The sequence below is a fragment of the Rhipicephalus microplus genome, chromosome 1 (assembly GCF_043290135.1).
Source record: "Rhipicephalus microplus isolate Deutch F79 chromosome 1, USDA_Rmic, whole genome shotgun sequence".
NCBI lineage: Eukaryota > Metazoa > Arthropoda > Arachnida > Ixodida > Ixodidae > Rhipicephalus > Rhipicephalus microplus.
The window spans coordinates 33,809,545-33,831,979 of record NC_134700.1 but is presented as its reverse complement, the minus strand read 5'-3'; the positions used below and the strand labels follow the sequence as shown (position 1 = coordinate 33,831,979).

General features: G+C 45.6%; 1 protein-coding gene across 5 annotated transcripts in view; it reads left to right on the top strand.

Moving 5' to 3' along the window:
- Positions 1-22,435, top strand: part of Nipped-A (Transcription-associated protein Nipped-A) — a 991,444-nt gene that overhangs the window by 6,204 nt on the left and 962,805 nt on the right. For all 5 annotated transcript variants that reach the window (XM_075869412.1, XM_075869408.1, XM_075869400.1 and 2 more), the window contains exon 2: positions 856-958. In XM_075869412.1, coding sequence (XP_075725527.1) covers positions 880-958 — 79 coding nt within the window. In that variant the 5' untranslated portion in view covers positions 856-879. The remainder of the gene's footprint in view (positions 1-855; positions 959-22,435) is intronic.

Genomic DNA, 22,435 nt, shown 5'->3' with positions numbered 1-22,435 from the left:
ACAGTAATTACTTAATTGTGTTCCTATGGGAGAATGAAACTGTTACGAGGCTATGTTACAACATAGCGAAATTTTGCCAACACTGCCGCTTTGATGATATCCCTAGTAGGTTTTCAATATATATATATATATATATATATATATATATATTATAATTTGCTGTTAAGTGAGGGGTAGACTTGCCCCCCCCCACTCGCGAAAGAGTTGGTACGCCACTGCACCTTGTGCTCTTTGAAAGTGATTTTACCAACTTCGACAACTACAGTGTTGATTATTTTTGTCATGGGAGTAGAAAAACTAACTTCTGAAGCAAAGCAAGAATTAAAAAACAATTTATTTGGGAGAAAATGTCTGCATTCCGAGTAGCATCTGTCCTTCAGAAGGTAGGAATGGCCCCACCTGGATGACCCAAGCATGATTGCCGTCTGATTAGTAATGTCACCGCTCCAGAGTGCAAGCTAATGTTCAAACAGCTTTGGGAATAAAATACCTTCTAAAGTTGTATCCAAGTGCACTGGCTTATTGCTAGAAGAAGCCTGCTAAGGTGCTTGGCAACTATGTGCAAATGTGGTGCATTTGTTTTTTCCAATTTTTGTGAATTTCCTTGTTTGGTAGTATGTATTAGCACTAGCTGGTGCTTATCATAGAATGTAACTACGTGGTTAGTATATCCGTGAAGGGCCTTTCTAGACTGAAATAGCCTTTACCCTCGAGGTATTGTTGAGTGCCATCTGAATCATTGACAAAGGTCTAGGTAATCTTTAGTCACGTTTCATTCATCACTCACAAATTGTAACTGTTCTCGTATAATTGTGTCTTGCGATGAGACAGTATGCGGTATTTGTTTGATTTCAGGAGGGCCTTTCCTCATTGGGCAAGATGGCTCTAACACTGGATCCACTAACACAGATTAACACGTACCGGTCCTTTGTCTCGATGCTTGAGGACCCGGCCGCAAGTAAGTCACCAGCAGCAATTGTTTGCCTTTCTGCAAGTGGCTTATTGTATGTTGTGGGCAGGTTGCCAAAGAAAAGTTTCATTCATCTGCCTGACTGTGTCCTCTGCAGAGCTTGTTCCACCAATCAATCTGGTCTTGTGCTCGCGGCTGCCACGCTATACCGGCGAACCTATTAATCTCATCTGCCCACTTGTCTGGCCCTTGCACATTTGCCTTGCAGTCAGTTACTCTTACTGACTAGAAGTTATCTGCTAGTCAGTACTGATTAGCAGATTTGGGTGCACGTTAAAGAACCCCAGGTGGTCGAAATTTCCCGAGCCCTCCACTACGGCGTCTCTCATAATCATATGGTGGTTTTGGGACGTTAAACCCCACGTATCAATCAACATATCAATCATTAGCAGTTATCTTGCCTATGCACTACATGGCCTGCCTATGTTCATTTCATTTTGATTTTGACTAAGATGTCATTAACACCCATTTGTTTCATGACGTTGTCCGTTGAGGTTACACCTTTAATTTTCCCTTCCATTGCTTACAGCATTGACCTTAAAGGAGTAATGACAAGAATTTTAGATATTTTCTGGTTGTTACTCTCTTTAAAAGCATGTTACTTTCGATAGAAGGAGTGTCATACTGCTTGAGAAGGCATTGAATATACTTTTAATACCGTTACCTTAAAAGAGCAATTTCAGTTTCGGTGTCGAGAGGGCGGCTTCACAGTGATGTTTGCACAGGTCTGACGTTACAGGAAGACCGCAACTCTGAGCAGACTAGTTACAGCTCTCAATTTGGGTATTGTTGCATGTGGTTCATGTAAGCAATGATGGGTAAACTGTTGTCCAGAGGCTCTGACAGCGATTTCTGTGATTTGTGCTGCATGCCCGAGACACAAATGTCGCAAAACACTGTTGTCTTGTCATGATAATGTCCGTTGCGGTGGGGCTGGCTTGCACATTTTATGGGTGTTTGCTGGTCCTGGTGTGTGGAGAGCGTTGATAGTGCACACCATAGAAACGAAAAATGCCCCTTTTGGGGTGCCTCAGGATTGTGTCAGTATGTACTTCTTTAATGCAAGTTCCACCCTCTTTGTAAGACTGGAGGTTTCTGCTAGGTAAGTACCGGTAAGATGCAGCTGGGCTATATACTTTCCTCTTGAAGAACTGTGGTCAACTACCTTTCATGATTGCCCCGCCGCGGTGGTCTAGTGGCTAAGGTACTCGGCTGCTGACCCGCAGGGCGCGGGCGAGTTCGGATCCCGGCTGCATTTCCGATGGAGGTGGAAATGTTGTAGGCCCGTGTGCTCAGATTTGGGTGCACGTTAAAGAACCCCAGGTGGTCTAAATTTCCGGAGCCCTCCACTATGGCGTCTCTCATAATCATATAGTGGTTTTGGGACATTAAACCCCACATATCAATTAATACCTTTCATGATTTCATAATGCTTGATGAATCGGCTCTACCCCAGCCTTGTTCTAGTTACCTATTTCACTCTCATGGTTTGGCTCTGTGGCTCCTACGTCATACGATTGGCTCTGTGGCTCCTTACGTCCCAACTATGCCACTTCTCCTTTCACACTACCTATTGCAAAGCGCTGCTCTCTTCTGACACTTTTGAATAGTTCAGTAATCAGTGACGTCCTTGAGACTTTAATGTGCCCGCCATGACAAGATCGAGTAGAAGACGACGATGGAAGTGGCACGTGTGTTGGAACATAGAATACTATAGAAGAGCAAACACCATTCAGAGAAGGTTACGGGATGCACGAGGATGATGGGACGAGGTTCGAGGGTGAGAGAGAAGAAACCAGAGAAGCGATGAAGACTGGTAATAATCCTCAGCGGTCGGATTCCGGACCCGTGCCTCGGTGACCATCTGAGCCTGGAGGGCCCTGTCAGTTGCGAGCGGGCCATGGCAATGTGTCTCTGACGGGGCCCTGCCGTGAGGCGTCGTGTGCCCTTGGACACGCTGAGCTGTCGGGCTTCGAGCACGATCTTAATTATAGGTGTCTGCCGGGACGTGGCTATGGTGTTGGTGTCTTCTCCTCAACTAGCAGCCTTAATTCTAATTTGAAGGCTGTTGTGACCTTTGGTGTGCGAGCTCCTCTGCTACTTGCCATCCACCGTGGGCCTCGTTCAGAGCAGCGCTTGTGCCTTCCTTCTTTGGTCGCCTTCGGAACTACTCAGTAAGGTCTGGGACTTTGCAGATGGGAAGTGTAGTGTTACTTTGGGTTTCCGTCAGCGTTAGTGTACAAGTTGCCTCGTCCTTTTGTGGGTGGCTGTGGTTATGTCTCGGGCACCCGTGGAACAAAAGCATCTGAACATTGTAAAAGCTTCATGACATGATAACAAATACTTTAGTTTCCTGAATATTAATTTCAGAACTACCCTGTTCACATCACGAGTAAAAGACTGTGTGAAGTCTGACTTGTCAGAATAATTCTAAATAAAGAGAAAGAAAAAAGTTTTATTGGCAAATATAAATAGTGCAGCAATATTGTGCTTATGCATCTTGATCACTAGCCTATTTGGCTCGCTAAAAGATTCATTTCTAAAAATATGCTCAGGTAGATGAAAGTTGTAGATAACAAAAAAAAAGACAAATATTTCAGAGGTTTAAATAGTAAAGTATTTGTAATTTAATTAAAGTAAACATTAGCATATGAAACATAATTAAAATAGCATACACTTAATAAATATATATATTAGAGTATAGTAACAATATCCAACATACCAAAACCAAGATATGCTTTGAGAGATGCCATAGTGGTGAGCTCTGGACCATCTATTGTTCTTTAAGGCACTGACATTGCACAGTATGTGGGCCTCTAGCATTGTTTCTCCACTGAAATGGGACTGCTGCAGTCGGGATCAAACATGTGAGCTTCGAGTCAGCAGCCAAACACTATGACCACTGCAGCTGATCAATACACTCGAACTCCTTTGTAGAGACAAATGGGTGTAAGAGATGCTGAAATAGCTGTTGATAAAAAAATGCCTATAAGAAGAGACACCTCACGTAAAAGACAGGAATAGCTCTCCGATGCACGCCTCTAATGAAGGGGTTCAACTGTGTATTTAAGAAAGAAAACAAATCGAGTAATCAGTATAGACATAAGAACAGATAATTTCTGAATGTATGAAACATTTTATAAAGACAACAAATAATTACGTGCAGCATATATTGGTTTAGTGATTAATTGGTTTTATTACAGTAAGCATTTTTTTTTCTTTAAAGTTGTGGGGTCTCGCTGTGAAGACCACGCCACGCTCTTGGAGTGAGTGGACACAGTAGACATGGTCGGACCGAACCAAACAACACACATTTAACTACGTTTAGAACGACAATATCGTCAGCCGAATTATCATAACACCAATTGTGGTCCACATGCTAAACAACCTTACACTATATTACACAACACTCAACAACATGACAAACACGAGAACACACGTAAGGTGGCTTCGCCAGTGCTTGACTCGCCTAAAGGGCCCCCGGCATGCAATTTGTGGTGTCGCGCACTGGGGACCCACGGCTACAGACAATCATTCGCGGCGACTGCCACCTGCCGAAGAGTGCAGCTTATCTCTCTCGCGCTGTTACCACGGCTTTCTGCCAGGCGTCATTGCCGGTGCTACCGACTTAACCATGATGATGATGGTGATAACAAACGCTCGCGAGCACAATGCCATCTACTGCTCGGTAGTTGTGAACCTGAAATGCGGCTTATGCACAAAACACGTGCGCCAAGAGGCGCAGGAAGTGTAGCACCCGCACAAAGTGGCTGTCCCCGCAGGGGCGTTTGCGCAAGCAGGTGTTTGATGGTGATAACAAACGCTCGCGAGCACAATGCCATCTACTGCTCAGTAGTTGTGAACCTGAAATGCGACTTATGCGCAAAACACGTGCGCCACGAGGCGCAGGAAGTGTAGCACCCGCACAAAGTGGCTGTCCCCGCAGGGGCGTCTGCGCAAGCAGGTGTTTGGTGTGTGGCAACACCATAGACCCAAGCCAACAGGGGGGTTTGACTCCCTACCATGCCTCGCCGTGTGTGGCCTAGCTGTGTCTGGGAAAAGAGGATCCTGGGAGTTGAGTCAATGTTGGGTTATTAGAGCTCCAAGGCCCCCCAGCAACACCATAGACCCAAGCCAACGGGGGGGTTTGACACCATACCACTCCTCGCCGTGCCTGGCCTAGCTGTGTCTGAAAAAAAGAAGATCCTTGGGGTTGAGTCAGTGCCGGGTGATTAGACCTACAAGGCCCCCCAGTGGAGGTAACACACCCTTTTGGCTCCAGCTTCAAGTAGATGGCACCCCTGAGCGGATCAAGCCAGGGAATATCGGCAGTCCCATTTTCCTGTCTCTATCCCCATGCATCTTCACCTTTTGTTCATACTTCTATATTTTTCCTGTCTACTACTTTCTTCCACTTCCGTTTTTCCTGGTGGCGAGGGTTAACCTTGTGTATATGTCTTTCCTTGGGCATTATATATTAGGTTATAATGGCCACGTACAGCTTGCGTCTGTGCTCTCATAACGTGTCACAGCGCCCCTCATGTTGGGCTCGGTGGTGGGTGGCTGGTGTGGCCACTTAATGTAATCGTACATTTATGACCTTCAATGCCTTTCCAAAAACCCCTGATTGTCCTCTCGAAAAAGAGGACGCACCGATGAAATCCACATCTTTTTTGTTTAGCTTAAAGAATATTTTCCCCACTTTCATGTCATACAGTGCACAGATACTGGAAAGTCCGCCAGAACCATCTCTCCATTCCTTGTTGCAAAGTGTCTTGCTGACACAATAGGACCAGGGTATAAGGCCACTAAAATGACTAGCGGAGACCTGTTGCTTGAAGTGCACGACAGTGAGCAGTACAGAAAACTTCCGGACCTTGTTGCATTTGGCACGTTTGCAATTACAGTGACCCCACATCGATTAATGAACACCGTCCAAGGAGTGATCTCCAATGACGACCTCCTAAACCAGAATGAGGAAGGGCTGCTTGAAGGATGGAAGGACCAGGATATGAAATGAGACTGCCAGGTAGAAGGGGGACCGTCCTATCTACGGCTGACGCAGAAGCCTAGCTATTGTTCCAGCCGCACACAGTCGTACCGGGCACGATTAATGTCCCCTTTCCGCAGCTTGAGTCATTGCAGCTACATGAGTTTGGTCGAATAAAGCAATAGGCGAGGTCAACAAAAGGACACTTTATTGCTACAGTAGCAATAACGCGTAAATGTCACGTAGAGGGACTTCAGATAACAAAGGGAAGACGCTTACTCCTCGATCGTTGTCTTCCTTGGCTTGCAGGGGTTTCGGGTTCGTCCTTCCTGTTTGGTGGCTGGTGCAAGAGAGAGCATCCGGTCGTAGGCACACTCCCATTCTCCACCGTCCCTGTTTCCCTTTCCCTGACGAGAATTCGTTCCTTCACTGAGGGAGGGGAAAGCTGTTCCGTGAGCCGGGAAAGGGGAATCGCGTGCGCCGGCCGCGGGGTGCTTCATCCCTTCGTAACAGGCTTTATTGACTCGTGTCTCGAAGGGACAGACATTGTGGGGTCTCGATATGGCGAGCGAGCAGCACGCCAAGCTCTTGGAGTGAACGGACACAGCAGACACGGTCGGTACAAACAAAACATACATTTATTTAACTACTTTTGAACGATGATATCGTCCGCCGAATGATACATAAATTGTAATTAACACACTTGGACATTCTTACATCAACCGTTATCAACACGCTAAGTCATCATTACACAATATTACCAAACACTCAAACAACATAACACAAGAGCACACAAAAGGCGGCGTTGCCAACGCTTCACTCACCACGTGGGCCTACCGCAGGCGGCCCGCGGTGCAGTCCAGGGCAGACCCACTGCGAGAGACAACCGTTCGCGGCAACCACCACGCGCAGAAGAGCTTGCTCAACAGGAGTAACTACTGGTGCTACAACTGTCACAACCATGATGATGATGACAGTGGTAATCAATGCCACCTACCACACGGTTGTTGTAACCCGAAATCCGTCTTTTGGGCGAGGCACGAGGCACGTGTTGTGGTGGTGCTGACACCCCCTGTAAATTTGTGCGCCACGTGGCGCAAACAACTTTACAGGGGGTGTCAGCACCCCCACAACATGTCGCAGCAACTAGGCTGTTGTGCTGTTGTAAAAGGGGAAGGGTGGCTGGGCACATGGGCTCCTCCACAAGGTACAAAGAATTAAGATCAAACGTGTAAACAATCAGAATCGTTTTTATTTCAACATGAGACTCTGAAAGAATACAGATGCTGAGGGTTGTGAGCTTAAAGCCACAAAGCGGCTTGATGAGGCCCACGGTCCCTTGAACTTGGCGCTAACAAAAAACAAAAACACAGAGCAGCAAGAATATACTACACATAGTCTTTCGACCAGAAGTTTTTTTCACATACATAAATGTACATTTTACCTAAGAAACGCATCTTAACCTAAGGTGCAACGTTGTTAAAAAAAGTGTTGTCATAATACGCATAGAAATATAGACAAACATGCACATTGATACATATACAGACACATACTTATATAAATGCTCATGTATATACATATGCAGAACCGACAACACCACCTCCCCCTTCCCCCAAAACAAGATGTTTGCAAGTTTTTTTTACCTCAAAGACAGGCTATATACAGGCTAATTTGTACTGTTCAAATTGTATGGCAATAAATAGCATAACATCTGTCTGCCTTTGTTAGTTTGCGTGTGTGAAAGTTTCCGTTTTTCAGTGAGTTGAATCATGTGTAGCTTTTTATTTTCTGTTAGGCAAGAAAGGTTCTGTAAAAAGTTGTTCTTTTTCGCGACACCAGTGTGATATCTCTTAGCGTCTTTTCGTATAGTAATGGTTGTGAAATTAAGTTAAGCTCGAAAATTGGGGGACCCTTAAGCTTGGGAGATGCCCCCGCAGGGGCGCCTGTTAAAGCAGGCGTTTGGTGTGTAGCGACACCACGGACCCGAGCTAACGGGGGGGGGAGTTTCTACTCCCTCCCACGCCTAGCCGTGCGTGGCTTTGCCGTGTCCGGGGAAAAGGGGATCCTGGGGGTTGAGCTGACGCTGGGTGATCGGACCTTTAAGGCCCCCCGGCAGAAGCAACACACCCCTTTGGCCCCGGCTTCACGTAGACGGCACCCCTGGGCTGATCCACCGAGGGGAAACCGGCAGTCGCCTTTTCCTATCTCTCTCTCCCTATATCTTCGTCTTTTGTTCTCACTTTACATCTTTCCTGTCTTCTCCTCACTTCATTTTACTTCCAATTTTTCCTGGCGGCAAGGGTTAACCTTGTGTGGCTATCCAAACTAGGGTAAACCATATTGGGTTATAGTAACTGCGTTCTGCTGGCGTTGCGCAGGCATGCACACATGCTCTGCCACGTCCCCTTGTTGGACTCCGTGGTGGGTGGTACGCGCCGTTACCGAAAAATACACATTTTTTCATGGGATCCTCGACCCCCTCTCTAACTGATCGTGCCTCGAAAAGGGTACGCACCGATGCAACTTCACTACTTTGGTCAAAAAACAGAGAAACTTTCCCAAAATACCATGTCCTCCACTGCGAACAATCATCTACAAAAGCTAGAGCAATCTCACCATTCCTTGTGGCCAAGTGCTTGAGAGAAACCATTGGAATCGGTTATAAGGCCACGAAGATGGCAAGTGGAGATCTGCTTCTCGAATTAAAAGACAAGGAACAGTACAATAAACTCTCGCACCTCGTAGCCTTTGGTAACATCCCCGTCTCTGTGAGTGCACATCGTACAATGAATACAGTGAAGGGTGTGGTATCGGATGAAGATTTGATGACACTGAGTGAAGAAGAGCTTCTTGATGGATGGAAGGACCAAGGTGTAATACATGACCAGCGCATCATAATCAGACGCAACAACAACGAAATAGCAACAAAGCACTTAATACTCACCTTCAACTCAACCACTTTACCTGAGACTCTCGAAACTGGCTATATAAAACTCCATGTCCGACCCTTCATTCCGAACCCGAGGCGTTGCTTCAAATGCCAGCGATTTGGTCATGCATCACAGAGCTGCCGAGGGCAGCTGATCTGTGCTAAGTGTGGCACAACCGGCAACAGTGCTGATGAATGTAGTCATGATGAGGTCCTCTGTGCTAACTGCGAAGGTAGTCACCCCGAATACTCCAGAGCATGCCCAGCCTGGAAAAAAGAAAAAGAAATAATAACTCTAAAAGTAAAGGAAAATATCACATTCAAGGAAGCAAGACAACGGGTCTCACTAACATTGGCACTAAAAACACCTTTTGCCGAAGTGGTGCAACGAGGGGCGGCACCACAAAGGCCCTTGGCATTTGCCCGGACCTCGCCTAGCGTGCCGAGGTCAATGCCACAAGCCCGTACGGCGGGAGCAGCTAGCGCTGCCCTGCCCACATTCAGCCAGTCCACACCAGCGACCTCGACAAGCTCTAACGGCAGCTAGGGCAATCACGAGGCCAAGGGGGCTTTATCGACCCCCAGCTCTGTGGGGACAAAGACTTCGTCGATCGAGGTGAAGTCTAAGCGACGCACAGATCGCTCTGTAGAGCGGGCGTCCAGTGCCTCGCAAGAGGCTATGGACACCAGTTCATGCCAAACGGCGCAGGAAGCGCCGAAGGAGCGGCGAGCTTCTCTCGACCGCCCCAAAAAAGAGAAAACGCCGATTACAGGGCCTGACAAAGGCCCTGTAAAATGAGCTAATCTCAGTCTTTTCTGCACACAGCACTTTTTCCCTTTTTTTTTTCACTATGGACAAAATCATACAGTGGAACGTAAGAGGAATACTTAGAAATTTAGATGACGTCCAAGAACTTCTGAGTAAGTTTAACGCGAAAGTGCTATGTGTGCAAGAAACGCACTTAACTCCTAAGCACAAGGACTTCCTACGGCAATATATTATTTTCCGAAAAGACCGGGAGGATGCTGTCGTACCATCTGGCAGTGTAGCCATTATAGCTGATCGTAGTATAGCATGCCAGCATTTGAAGCTCCAAACAGCCCTTGAGGCAGTGGCCATTCGAACTGTACTTTTGAACAAACTCATTACCATATGTTCTGTGTACATACCACCGCATCAACAGCTACACAGACGTGATCTAGAATCATTATTAGATGAACTCCCAGAGCCGTTTCTGGTTCTAGGTGATTTTAATGCACACAATGTCCTGTGGGGCGATGCTCACTGTGATGCGCGAGGACGTCTCATTGAGCAGCTCCTTTTCTCTTCTAGTTTATGTCTTTTAAATATGAAGGAGCCTACGTATTTTAGCCTTGCAAACAACACGTACTCCTCCATAGATCTTAGCATTTCATCACCGTCCCTTTTACCTGTTTTTAAGTGGAACGTTTTTAAAAACCCTTATGGGAATGATCACTTCCCAATCATCCTAAGTGCGCCGAACAAAGATCAACTACCCCCGCAGGTTCCTTGATGGAAGATTGACTCAGCTGATTGGGAAGGGTATAGAACTCTTACACACATGACATGGACTGAGCTGTCTGCCCTGACCATAGATGACGCTGTCACGTATTTTACAGCTTTTATACTTGATGCTGCATCTAAATGTATTGCCAAAACGAGTGGCATGTGTTCTAAACGGCGAGTCCCATGGTGGAACGAAGCATGCAGGAAAGCACGGACCACTCAGAACAAAGCATGGGCGTTGCTTCGCGATTCCCCTACAGCAGAAAACCTGGAAAATTTCAAGCGGGTCAAATCGCAGGCAAGGAGAACGCGCCGACAAGCTAGACGAGAGAGCTGGACAAAGTTTATATCGAGTACCAACTCGTACACAGACGAGGGAAAAGTGTGGAATAAGATAAAGAAAATTAAGGGCCAACAAACGTATTCTCTTCCACTAGTTAATAGCCTCGGGGAAAGCTTGGAGGATCAAGCCAACTTTCTTGGCACACATTTCGAACACATATCGAGCTCCTCACACTACTCCGAATCCTTCCAGAATTACAAGGCACGAATAGAAAAACAAAAGTTAGAAAGAAAATCCCCAAGAAATGAGGCATATAATGCACCATTCTGCTTAGCAGAACTGCGAACAGCACTCAGCTGCTGTAATACATCTACCCCTGGTTCTGACAACGTAATGTACGCGATGCTGAAGGAACTACCCTCCGAAGCTAAAGAAACCCTCCTCTCTCTTTATAATCGCATATGGTTTTCGGGTGTGATCCCCTCCGCCTGGAAGGAGGCTGTTATAATTCCAATTTTGAAGCAGGGAAAAGATCCCTCTATTGTATCAAGTTACAGACCTATAGCGTTAACAAGCTGCCTCTGCAAGCTATTTGAAAAAATGATTAATTGCCGCTTACTCCACTACTTAGAAACAAATAAATTGCTCGACCCATACCAATGTGGGTTTCGAGAGGGTAGATCCACCACCGACCATCTGGTGCGTATCGAGGCACAGATCCGAGACGCTTTCGCCCACAAACAATACTTCCTCTCTGTGTTTCTCGATATCGAGAAGGCCTACGACACAACATGGCGTTTCGGCATATTAAGAGACTTGTCTCACCTGGGTGTGCGCGGTAGAATGCTTTCCATAATCGAGAGTTGCTTGTCCAATCGGAAATTCCGTGTCCGTGTGGGCAGTATTCTCTCCCAAACATTTGTGCAAGAAACAGGAGTACCGCAAGGTGGTGTACTTAGTTGTACACTTTTTATTATCAAAATGAATTCCTTGCACCTGTCCATCCCCCACAACATGTTTTATTCCACATATGTAGATGACGTCCAGATTGGCGTTAAGTCATGCAACCTAGCAATGTGTGAGCGGCAGGTTCAGTTAGGTTTAAACAAGGTGTCCAAATGGGCAGAGGAAAACGGATTCCGGCTGAACCCAGAAAAAAGCACCTGTGTCTTGTTCTCCCGAAAGAGAGGCGTGCACTCAGAACCTGACATTGAACTGAACGGTCAACATCTGTCTGTCAATGCAGAGCATAAATTCTTGGGCTTAATCTTGGACAACAAGTTGACCTTCGTACCGCACATCAAGTATTTAAAAACAAAATGTTTAGAAGCCATGAATGTTATAAAAGTGTTGTCACGTACTACGTGGGGTAGTGACAGGCAATGTCTCATGAACCTGTATAGAAGCCTCATTCGCACCCGCTTAGATTATGGGGCCATTGTTTATCACTCTGCGACTCAAAGTGCGTTGAAGATGCTGGACCCCGTGCACCATTTGGGCATCCGCCTTTCTACGGGTGCTTTTCGTACCAGCCCCGTAGAAAGCCTTTATGTTGAGTCAAATGAGTGGTCGCTTCATCTGCAGAGAACTTACATGTCCTTTGTTTATTTTCTTAAGGTGAAGGCAGACAAGAAGCACCCCTCATACTCTACCATTATTGATTTGTCGAGCTCCATTCTGTTTCAAAACAGGCCTTCGATGAGGCAGCCCTTCTCAGTTCGCCTGAAGGGTCTAGCTGAGGACACTGGAGTGTCACTTGAACACAGTTTAATGGCTCCTGTAGCATACCCGCCACCGTGGCAGTGGCAGACTATAGATTGCGATGTGTCTTTCCTAGAAGTTGCTAAACATGCGCCTATTGCTTATATTCGAACATACTTCCTGGAACTTCAACACAAATACACACGTCCTGAGTTCTTCACAGATGCCTCTAAGTCCAACTCCTCTGTGTCCTACGCTGTTATTGGCCCTTCCTTTTCGGATGCTGGCCCTCTACATCCAGGCACAAGTATTTTCACAGCGGAAGCCTACGCGATACTTGTGGCAGCTAAGCACATCAAACAATTAGAAATACAAAAAGCAGTAATTTATACAGACTCCCTCAGTGTTGTAACGGCTCTGCACAGTCTTAAAAAACAAAAAAACCCTGTCCTCGTCTCACTTTACTCTATTTTATGCACACTCTACACACTCAACCAACGTGTTGTAGTGTGCTGGGTGCCATGGCACCGAGAGATTCAAGGCAACGTGATGGCGGATCAGCTTGCTGCATCCGTCCGCGAAATCAGTGCCACTACACCCATATCGATCCCGCCCCTTGATCTTAAGCTGTCTCTCAAACGAAAGCTCAGGGACTACTGGCAGAGCAAGTGGGATAGACACACACAAAACAAGCTACACGTTATCAAGCCACACCTTGGCCATTGTCCACCAGTATCAAAATCGCGTCTAACAGAGGTAACACTAACAAGACTCAGGATAGGACACACACACATGACACACACACATCTTTTGTCCGGTGGCGATCCACCATTGTGTGATAAATGTGGTGAGACATTAACAGTTCTTCACATTTTAATCCAATGTAAACAATTAGACACTCTAAGAAGACAACACTTTCCATTACCCTACCGACAACATATACCATTACACCCCGCAATGTTTGTCGTTAGGGAACCACTTTTCACCCATAAATCATTGCTAGCTTTTTTAAAAGATGTCGGTTTCTATCATGTAATATACCCAGGCATTGTGTAGCGTGACCTCTCAAGAGAGGTTGCTGCTGCAGTGACTATATTTAAGAGCACTTGCCTCGCAGCCCTTGGACACAAGGGCGCTGATGAGGCACTTGTGCTAGTGCCAAATATTTTTGCATGCTTTTATTATCAAAACCTTTGTCACCCTTTTTACTATGCATATCACGCCACTGCCATGATCTTAATACTTATGTTTTTACCTGCATTATCGCGAGGAATTTTAAGGCCCCTATACAGCCACGCAACATATCATTGTCCGCATCTCTACTCATCGAAATGGCGCTCTTTGGCCATCATTGGCCCTTGCGCCACAAAGCACCACACATCATCATCATCATCAAGCTTGGGAGATGCGATAGCGAAATCCGGCCCCTAGTGCGTACTTCAACCGCTAACCGCATACTTATTAATATGCTTTGTTACACACGCACACAAATGCACGTGCACGCAAGCGCAACGTATCTATAGTAGTAATGCAGTGACTGCAGTGTGGCCACTTTCCTCTGCTAGAACGGTGCTCTGCTGTAGTCGAGACACGTTTTCACAATGTCCCACAGACAAACACGCAAATGGTACATACAGGTTTTTGAACTAAAGCAAGAGTCGCATGACCTATACATGCCGCGCGCTCGCCATCTCGGAGCCCATAGTCTCGCAATACCTCACAGATGGCAGCACATCGTTTAGCGTTGGCTATTTGCTTGATCAACGCCTCTGGAAAGGCATGATATGTTTTCCGCTAAATGGACATAGTTGTCCATTTTTAGAGCTGTTTGAAAGTTCCTGTGTTTTTAGCGGCGATGTCGATATGTTTTTCGCTAAATGGACATAGTTGTCCATTTTTAGAGCTGTTTGAAAGTTCCTGTGTGTTTTTAGCGGCGATGGCTGTACTATCCCGGCCTTTTTTGACGTAGTTTGATGGCCTCCCAAAGCGCCTAAAAATCCCCGAATGGGCTCGTTTTCGTTGTGACACTTGTCCAACAAAATGCGTCAAGGAAACTCATTTATGTAGTGTTTTTCCCTGAAGCAGCAGCAAGTAACATCGTGGCTTTGTGGTAGGACACCTGCTTGCCACGCGAACGGCCCTGGTTCGATCCTCGGTGGGACTGAAAATTTTATTCTTTATTCTATTTGCTTCTTTCTCTATTTTTTGCTCACAACCAACAGTGGGGATGCCAACAGTGAAATTTCTGCGACACGAGCTCCCTAACGCAATTGCAAATTGCAACAAGTGCAAATATTATTTGCACTTGTTGAGGATACCACACACCCGCGAAATCTTACCCGTGATTAGTTCTGTGTGCCTATTTGAAGACATGTGATCCTCAAACAAAACGAGACTCTTTACAGAAGGTAATATTTCTATAGGTGAATTTTGATAGTACAAGCCAATCTGAGCTTCTATTTTGCAGTTTTTTGGTCTAAATAAGACAGCCTTTGTTTTAACAGCATTTAGTTTAAGAGGATTGTGTGAGCTCCATGATGGTAGCACCGATAATATGCGATTGGTATCAAATATTGCATCAGTAGCATTTCGCACGGTAAAGAGTTGAGTAGTGTCATTTGCATATGTTATGGATCGCGTGGAATTATCAATTCTGACTACGTCATTTATATTTAGGGAAAACAAAAGGTGCCTTAGAATGCTGCCCTGCAGAATACCGGCACCTGAGGCCTTAAAATCTGAGGCATGAGGATTTATGCATACCTGTTGTTAGCGATGTTTTAGGTAAGGAGACACCCCTAGAAAACCATAGTGATTTCCTTTGAACAAGGAAATCGCCACAAAATTTTTCATCGTTATCTTCGCTTCCACTGTCCTCGCGTCCACCACGGCAATGTCACAAGACATGGGCGCTTCTGCAGCAGCGCGCACGACGTCTGTCCCGACAGCACCTCCTTCCTGCTTGATCACCACGCCGCAGAAGGATCCCCTGGTATTTGCCGGCCTTTGTGGTGACGACGTCGACGACTGGTTGCAGGAGTGGCGTGGTGCCCTCAACCATTTGGATGAATATGTGGAGCTCACGCACTTCTCCTTTTACCTGGCCGATGTCGCAAAAACTTGGTTCTTCAATCATGAACTGGATTTTCTGGATTGGGCCTCATTTAAACGCCAGCTGCAGATGATTTTTGCGAACACTTTCATTCGCTCAAACATTGCGAAGAAGAAGTTAGCGGAGCATGTCCTGCAGAATAGTAAGTCGTACACGTCTTATATTGAAGATGTCCTCACCCTTTGTTGTCGAGTGAACAACTCAATGATGGAGACTGACAAGGTGCGCCATCTCCTCAAAGGCATTGGTGCTGCTGCATTCAACGTGCTTGTGGTACAGAATTCCGCTACTGTCTCCCAAATTGTCGCAATATGTCAGCGCCTTGATGAGCTCCATCTGGTACTTCTGCAACCTGACACGTTTCACCTGAGTGCACCCTCTGACATCGACTACGTGTATTAATTTGCGCCATCATACGAGAGGAACTGCAAGCACAAGCTATGCCTTCCCCTCTTCAGCTCTGCATGCCGTCGCCTGGCAGCAGCCTCCGCAACATCATCAGAGAAGAACTTGTTGCCATGAGGTCTACCTAAGTCTCCAGGCATGACCCTGTATGGAGGCAACTTATGCACAGGTTGCCGCGCTGGCGCCTTCTTCTCGGGCACCACCCCACCAAACTTATGCACAGGTTGCGGCGCTGGCGACTTCTTCTCAGACACCACCCCACATGTCTCCGATTCATGGGTCGATGACTGCTCTCTCACGACGATCGTTGCTTGCACCTCTAAACTCCTGGCGGCCACCCCGGTCTGTATGCTATTATTGTGGAATCCGTGGTCATATCTCCCGCTTTTGCCAACGCTGCCAACAGGATGAAAGTTGGGGTTACGACTACTATGAAAGAGACGAGTAGCCTTGTTCGATATCACGAAGCAGTCGACCCTACCGAAGGTACGAACAGTGCTCGCCATCTCCACAGAGCTTCGAAGGAGGCAATCCTCGTTTCCCGCGCCGCCGCTCTCCGTCACCGATGCGCCGCTCCTCTTCGCCTCTATGACCAGCTATCTTGACCCCGGGTTACCGCTCGGAAAACTAAGAAGGGCAGCTTTGGGAGGAAAAGCTGCATGCTTTGGGACAAGCTAAACTCCTTTGCAGCGGCCCTCAAATGTTCTGTTAGTATGTATTCAAGGTGTATGGACAGCAGCATTGGTAGACACAGGTGTGGCGTTTTCCGTCAATAGTACTGAACGGTGTTCTTGGTTGCGCAAAGTGAAGACGCCGTATACTGGACGTCCTCTTCGGTGTGCCAATGCAGTACCTGTCCGGCCTGTCGGTGTGTGTGAGAGTTTTTATCAATGGCATCCTTCATTATATTCTGTTTCTAGTGCTGTCATGTCCACACGCACTTATATTGAGATGGGACTTTCTTTCGTCAGCATTGGCCGTAATATTTATTTTTATATACAGATATTGCTGTCTCGATACACGAGACATAGCAGGAGTGGGTACATTAGGAAAAGGAACGTGCATACATTAAGCAATACCAAAGAAACATAGAAAGCATTTAAAACATATTACAAAATATGGTTAGGCAGTTCTTTCAAAAACAGTTCAATTGTTCAATTGGTTTTTCGCGTAGGGAACCATCTAGGTTGTTCCAAATCTCAACAACGGCTGGAAAAAAGGAATGCTTAAAGCAATGTACAAATGGCTGGAAGGGAACAATGTTGAGTGCGTGAGATCGGCGCGTGGTTCGTCGTGCTGAATCACAAAAAGTAATCGGTGCTTCAATGCAACTGCGGCTGCGTACAATCTTATGTAGCAGAGTCATACGGTCAAGTGTGCGTCGGAAAGCAAGGGGTTCTTACGACAATGAGCATGCGTGAGATGAGGGAGAAAAATTGCGGTCATACCGGCCAAATATAAATCGTATTGCTTTTTTCAGTATGCCCTCGAGCATATTTATGTCAAGTGCAGTATAGCGTGACCATACCGCTGAGGCGTACTCTAGCAATGGTCGGACGAGCGATTTATACGCCGTTAATTTGCAGTCCTTGGTAGAGTGCTTGAGTGTTCGTTTTATGTATCCCAGTTTTCGAAGTGCTCTCGCGCAAATTGTTTCAATGTGATGGTGCCACTTTAGGTTTTGAGTGTAGGTAACACCAAGATATTTGAATGTATTAACAGAGTTTAGGTCGTGCCCATTGTAACTATAACTAAACCTTAGTGGCTGTTTTTTTATTAGTAAATGTCATTTGAACAGTTTTTTGGTAATTAATGTTCATTTGCCATGTGGCCCTCCAACCACAAAAGTACGAAAATACTTTGTTCAGAACATGTTGATCATGAGCATTATTTACGCTAGTATATAAAACGCAGTCGTCAGCGTACAATCGCAGCTTCACTGGTGTGTCCTTAATGCCCTGTGTGACATCATTAATATAAATAATGAACAATAGAGGCCCAAGCACCGAGCCCTGTGGAACCCTGGAAGTGACTGCACACAACGATGACTGCGCATGCTCAAACGTAACAAATTGTTACCTCAAACGTAGCCAAGCAGCTATCCAGCCTATGATTTTGTCATCGTTAATAATACTTCTGAGTCTAGTAAGAAGTTTTTTGTGACATACTACATCAAATGCTTCGCTATAATCTATGAATATGGCGTCAACCTGTCCTCAAGTATTAAGAGCCGAAGCGATGTCGTGAGTGAATTCAATGAGTTGTGTAGTTGTAGAAAAACCAGAGCGGAAACCATGCTGATTACAGGACAATAAGTTGTTATTAGTGAGGTGCTGAAGTACATGTTTATGAATTATGTCCTCTAAAAGCTTGCAACAGGTACACGTTAATGAAATAGGCCTGTAGTTAGAAATGAGTTGTTTATTACTCGATTTAAACACAGGAATTACATTGGCGATTTTCCAAACGGTCGGCACAATACCTGTTTCTAATGATTTAACAAAAATTATTGATAAATAACGAGCATTCCATTCTGCGTAATGCTTCAAAAACATGTTTGGTATGCCATCTGGCCCAGCACCTTTAGTAGTGTCGATATTCAACAGAAGGTTAAGAACGCCAGTGTAGCTAATTTCAATTGCTGGAAACGAATCTATTTCCTGGCTGGTACGAATGTCAGGGGTCATTCCATTGTCATCTCCAAATACAGTGTGGAGATATTTATTAAAGGCTTCAGAAATTTTGGATGAATCAAAGCAGGACACATCATCTATCATGAAGGTTGACGGACAGGCCATGGTAGGATTGATAGTTTTCCAAAACTTAATGGGATTATTTTTCATAAAAGAGCTTAACGTGGTATTAAAGTAAAACTTTCTGGTATCACTCATTTTAGCTTTTAGTTCAGATTTAAGCAAGTTAATTTGGGACTCCCCGTCATTATTGTGAACCCTCCGTCGCTTTTGCAGTCGCTTAATACGACGTTTAAGCTGTATAATTGACCTGGTATACCAAGGGTGTTTGGCATGACGTTTTATGCTCTTGTAAGGAACAAACTGTGCTATACATTAATTATACTGTAAAATTGGTTAGTCAACGTATCAATACTGCAGTGGTCACTACTCGATAAGAAATCGTCAAAGCATGTTGCAAGTTTAGCAAAAATATAAGTGTCGTCTGCGCATTCAAAATTCAGCACAGTCTGAAACGTTGGTCGTACTGGCTTACAAGCAACATTTAAATCAACAATAACGGCCTTATGGTCGGAAATTCCATCGACAACCCTGCACTGATATCCATTCGTAACCAACTCATGGTTGGCAAAAACAAGATGTATAGAATCCTCGCGTGTAGCCTTATCAACCAGCTGCGATAGATCGAAAGCTAGTGACAGATTAATTAAAGAATCACAAATTATTCTGTCACGACCAGTTGATGTTAACAAATTCCAATCTATAAAGGGGACATTAAAGTCACCGGTCAATACGAGTTTAGAACAGTCCAACCTTTGTCCCACAATATAGTCACTGACAGTCGAAAAAACGTCTGAGGCAGAGTTAGGAGGACGATAGAGAGCACCAACAATAATAGCGGGACCATCAAGCATTAGTTTGCACAATATAGATTCAGTATTTGGGAGTTCCGGCAGTAAAGAAAATTCAATACCACTTTTAATAAAAAGTGCCACTCCGTCACCACGGCCAGAAGGCCTATCTTTTCTTAGAACCATGTAACCAGGAGGCAAGAATTCATGATCAAGGATAGATTCATTTAACCAAGTCTCGGTCACACAGATAGCTGATGGACGATGACACTCAATGAGCCAGTTAAAGTTTGCAATTTTATTAACTAGGCTACTCGCATTTAAATTCAATAGCGCAAAGGACTTCGCACTAAGCCGTCATTCATTGTTTGTAGCAGACTGCCGACGGCTTTCCTTAACGATAACTTTTTTCTTCTCATCCCAAGAATACCGAACGTTGTCCACCAACAAATGATCGTAGTGCAGCCTGGCTTTTTTTGCATCCCTTCTTATCTCGGCTGAATTCTGCCATAGTTCCCTGCGTATCTGCCTCGCGCGCTCAGAGAAGTCTTCATTTATAAATATTTTCGTGCCCTTCAACTTGCTTGCATTGCTTAAAATAGCGACCTTAGTTCTAAAATCCAGCAACTTAATAATAACAGGTCTTGGGCTAGTGCTACTGCTCTTACGCACTCCCAGCCTATGGCATCATTCGATATCGCCACACTTAACATCTAGTTTTGATGTAATCAGTCCAGTTACCGTTTACAGCAACTCGTCTGAAGTTTCCCTAGAGTTTTCGGTTAAGCCATAGATGAGCAGGTTATTTCTACGGGACCTATTCTCTAAACCGTCGTTTTTATGGTCCAGTTTACTAACAATCTCTCGAATGTCCGCTACGGCTTTCTCGAGTTCAGACACGCGTGGTGCAACATCAGTAATTGACGCAATGGACAGCTCAATTTTAGTTAATCGTTCTTCGAAGTTAATCAATCTTCGAAAGATGCAACCCTAGAGGAAAGACCTGTTATCTCCTGTGCAACTTTAGTCTGCCCCGAGAGCAACTCTCGCAACATGTCTTCGACCTCAGGACCAGGGTTACTTTCCACATCACCACACACAAGCAACAGCATTCTCAAGAAATTCATCAGCACAAAAGACATATTCATGAGGTCTGTAGGGGGGTCCGGCAGCAGCAGTAAGAAATAGTTGCCACTTCTATAGCTTTTGAAATTGTACTTTAAGCTTACCTGCAAGACAGAGCATAAGAATTTGAAGCGAGTGCTATCCATGCTATATCTTGCCATCCATGCAATATCTTGCCATCATCGAGTAGTTAATATGACGTCTACGGAATTTTCATCTGATGACGGTACTTGCCAAATGCATTTTGTCATGGCGGCCGATTGTCCCATTCCACCTGACAACAAGAATGTCTTGACGTTAACGTTCGATACAGTCATTAACGGGGATGTGTTTCTTGTCCATGTGATCGCTCGATATATGGTGGGATCGTTATAGCTCCTAGCTTGGTTAGGTTTAGAGACAACTGAGCGTTGGTCACTGCTCGTAACCCTTGTGGGGTCTTGAGGTGGCAATTGCCACCACGCTCTTCGAGTGAACGGACACAGGAGACACAGTCGGAACAAACCAAACACACATTTATTTAACTAATTTAGTACGACGATATCGTCAGCCGACTTATTATAACATATTGTGATCAACACGTTAAAACATCTTTACACAATATTAAACAACACGACAAAACGTGAGAAACACAAGAGCACACAAAAAGGCGGCGTCGCCAACACTTCACCCACCACGTGGGCCTACTGCGGGCAGGGGAATTTCGCTCTGGGTTGGCAGAGTGACTGCGTGGCCCCTTGGTTATAAATATTGCTGGTTTTTCAGGGAGGCCCGCGGGGTTGTCCACGGCAGATTCACTGCGAGAGCAACTGTTCACGCCAAACGCCACCAGCCGAAGAGACCAGCTTATTTCTTGTGCGCTGCCACCAAGGCTTGCCTGCCACCAGGGGTCACTGCCGGCGCTACCACTCTAACAACCATGATGATGAGGATAGTGGTGATCACCGCTCGCGTACATAACGCCACCTATCGCTCAATAGCCGTGACCCCGAATTACAACTTCTGTGCGGACACGTGTGTCACGCGGTGCAAACAACTTTACAGGAGAGCGTCAGTATCCCCACACTTTACATGCTTACCACTTCTCCCTCAAGGTACCCAGTTGGCCTGCTTTGCTGACACCGAACCTCTTGCCCTCATGCCCCTTCATAAAAATGCAGCAGTGTCACCTGTTGCAAAAGAAGACCATGCGATGACCACTGCTTTAATTGCTACCATAAATCCTTATCTCTCTGCGGCACGAAAGGAGGAATATTTTGGCGCTATTTCGAAAACACAGTGCTTCTTTTGATGTCCTCTCCAACCTTCTCAGGCGCACGTCCGTCGCAGAGCACCGTATCGAACCAGAGGGTAGTTTCATTGTACACTGCCGACCACACCGTATTTTGTTGTTGCTGTGCTTTATCGCTTGTACTTATTGTTTATTGTCTTTATTATTGTATCTTCATCTCTAATAAAGCATCGGGGCGATTGTTTAGAGGGGGGCAATGCCACATTCGTTTCCTCAAGTTTTTTTATCGCCCTATTACACTACGCTCAGCGTAAACCATGTCTATAATGTTCGAAAAGCTTTGAGGCTGTAGTAACGTGCCGTGACATCGCATAGTACACAGACTTGTCTTGTTTTTTGGGTTCGTTCTATTGCTTGCGATAATATGTCATTCTGTCATCGGCCTCCAATCCAGCTAAAGTAATGTGACCTGTTCACTTGAGCATGTCAAAGCATTGATCAGAAACGGGTGAAACCATCAGCACAGATAGCTCACTGTAGCTGAAGGGTGCTTTGGGAGAAACACTTGTGTCGCCGATAGCCAGCGCCACAGCCGATGCGGCGGGTGGAACCACAAC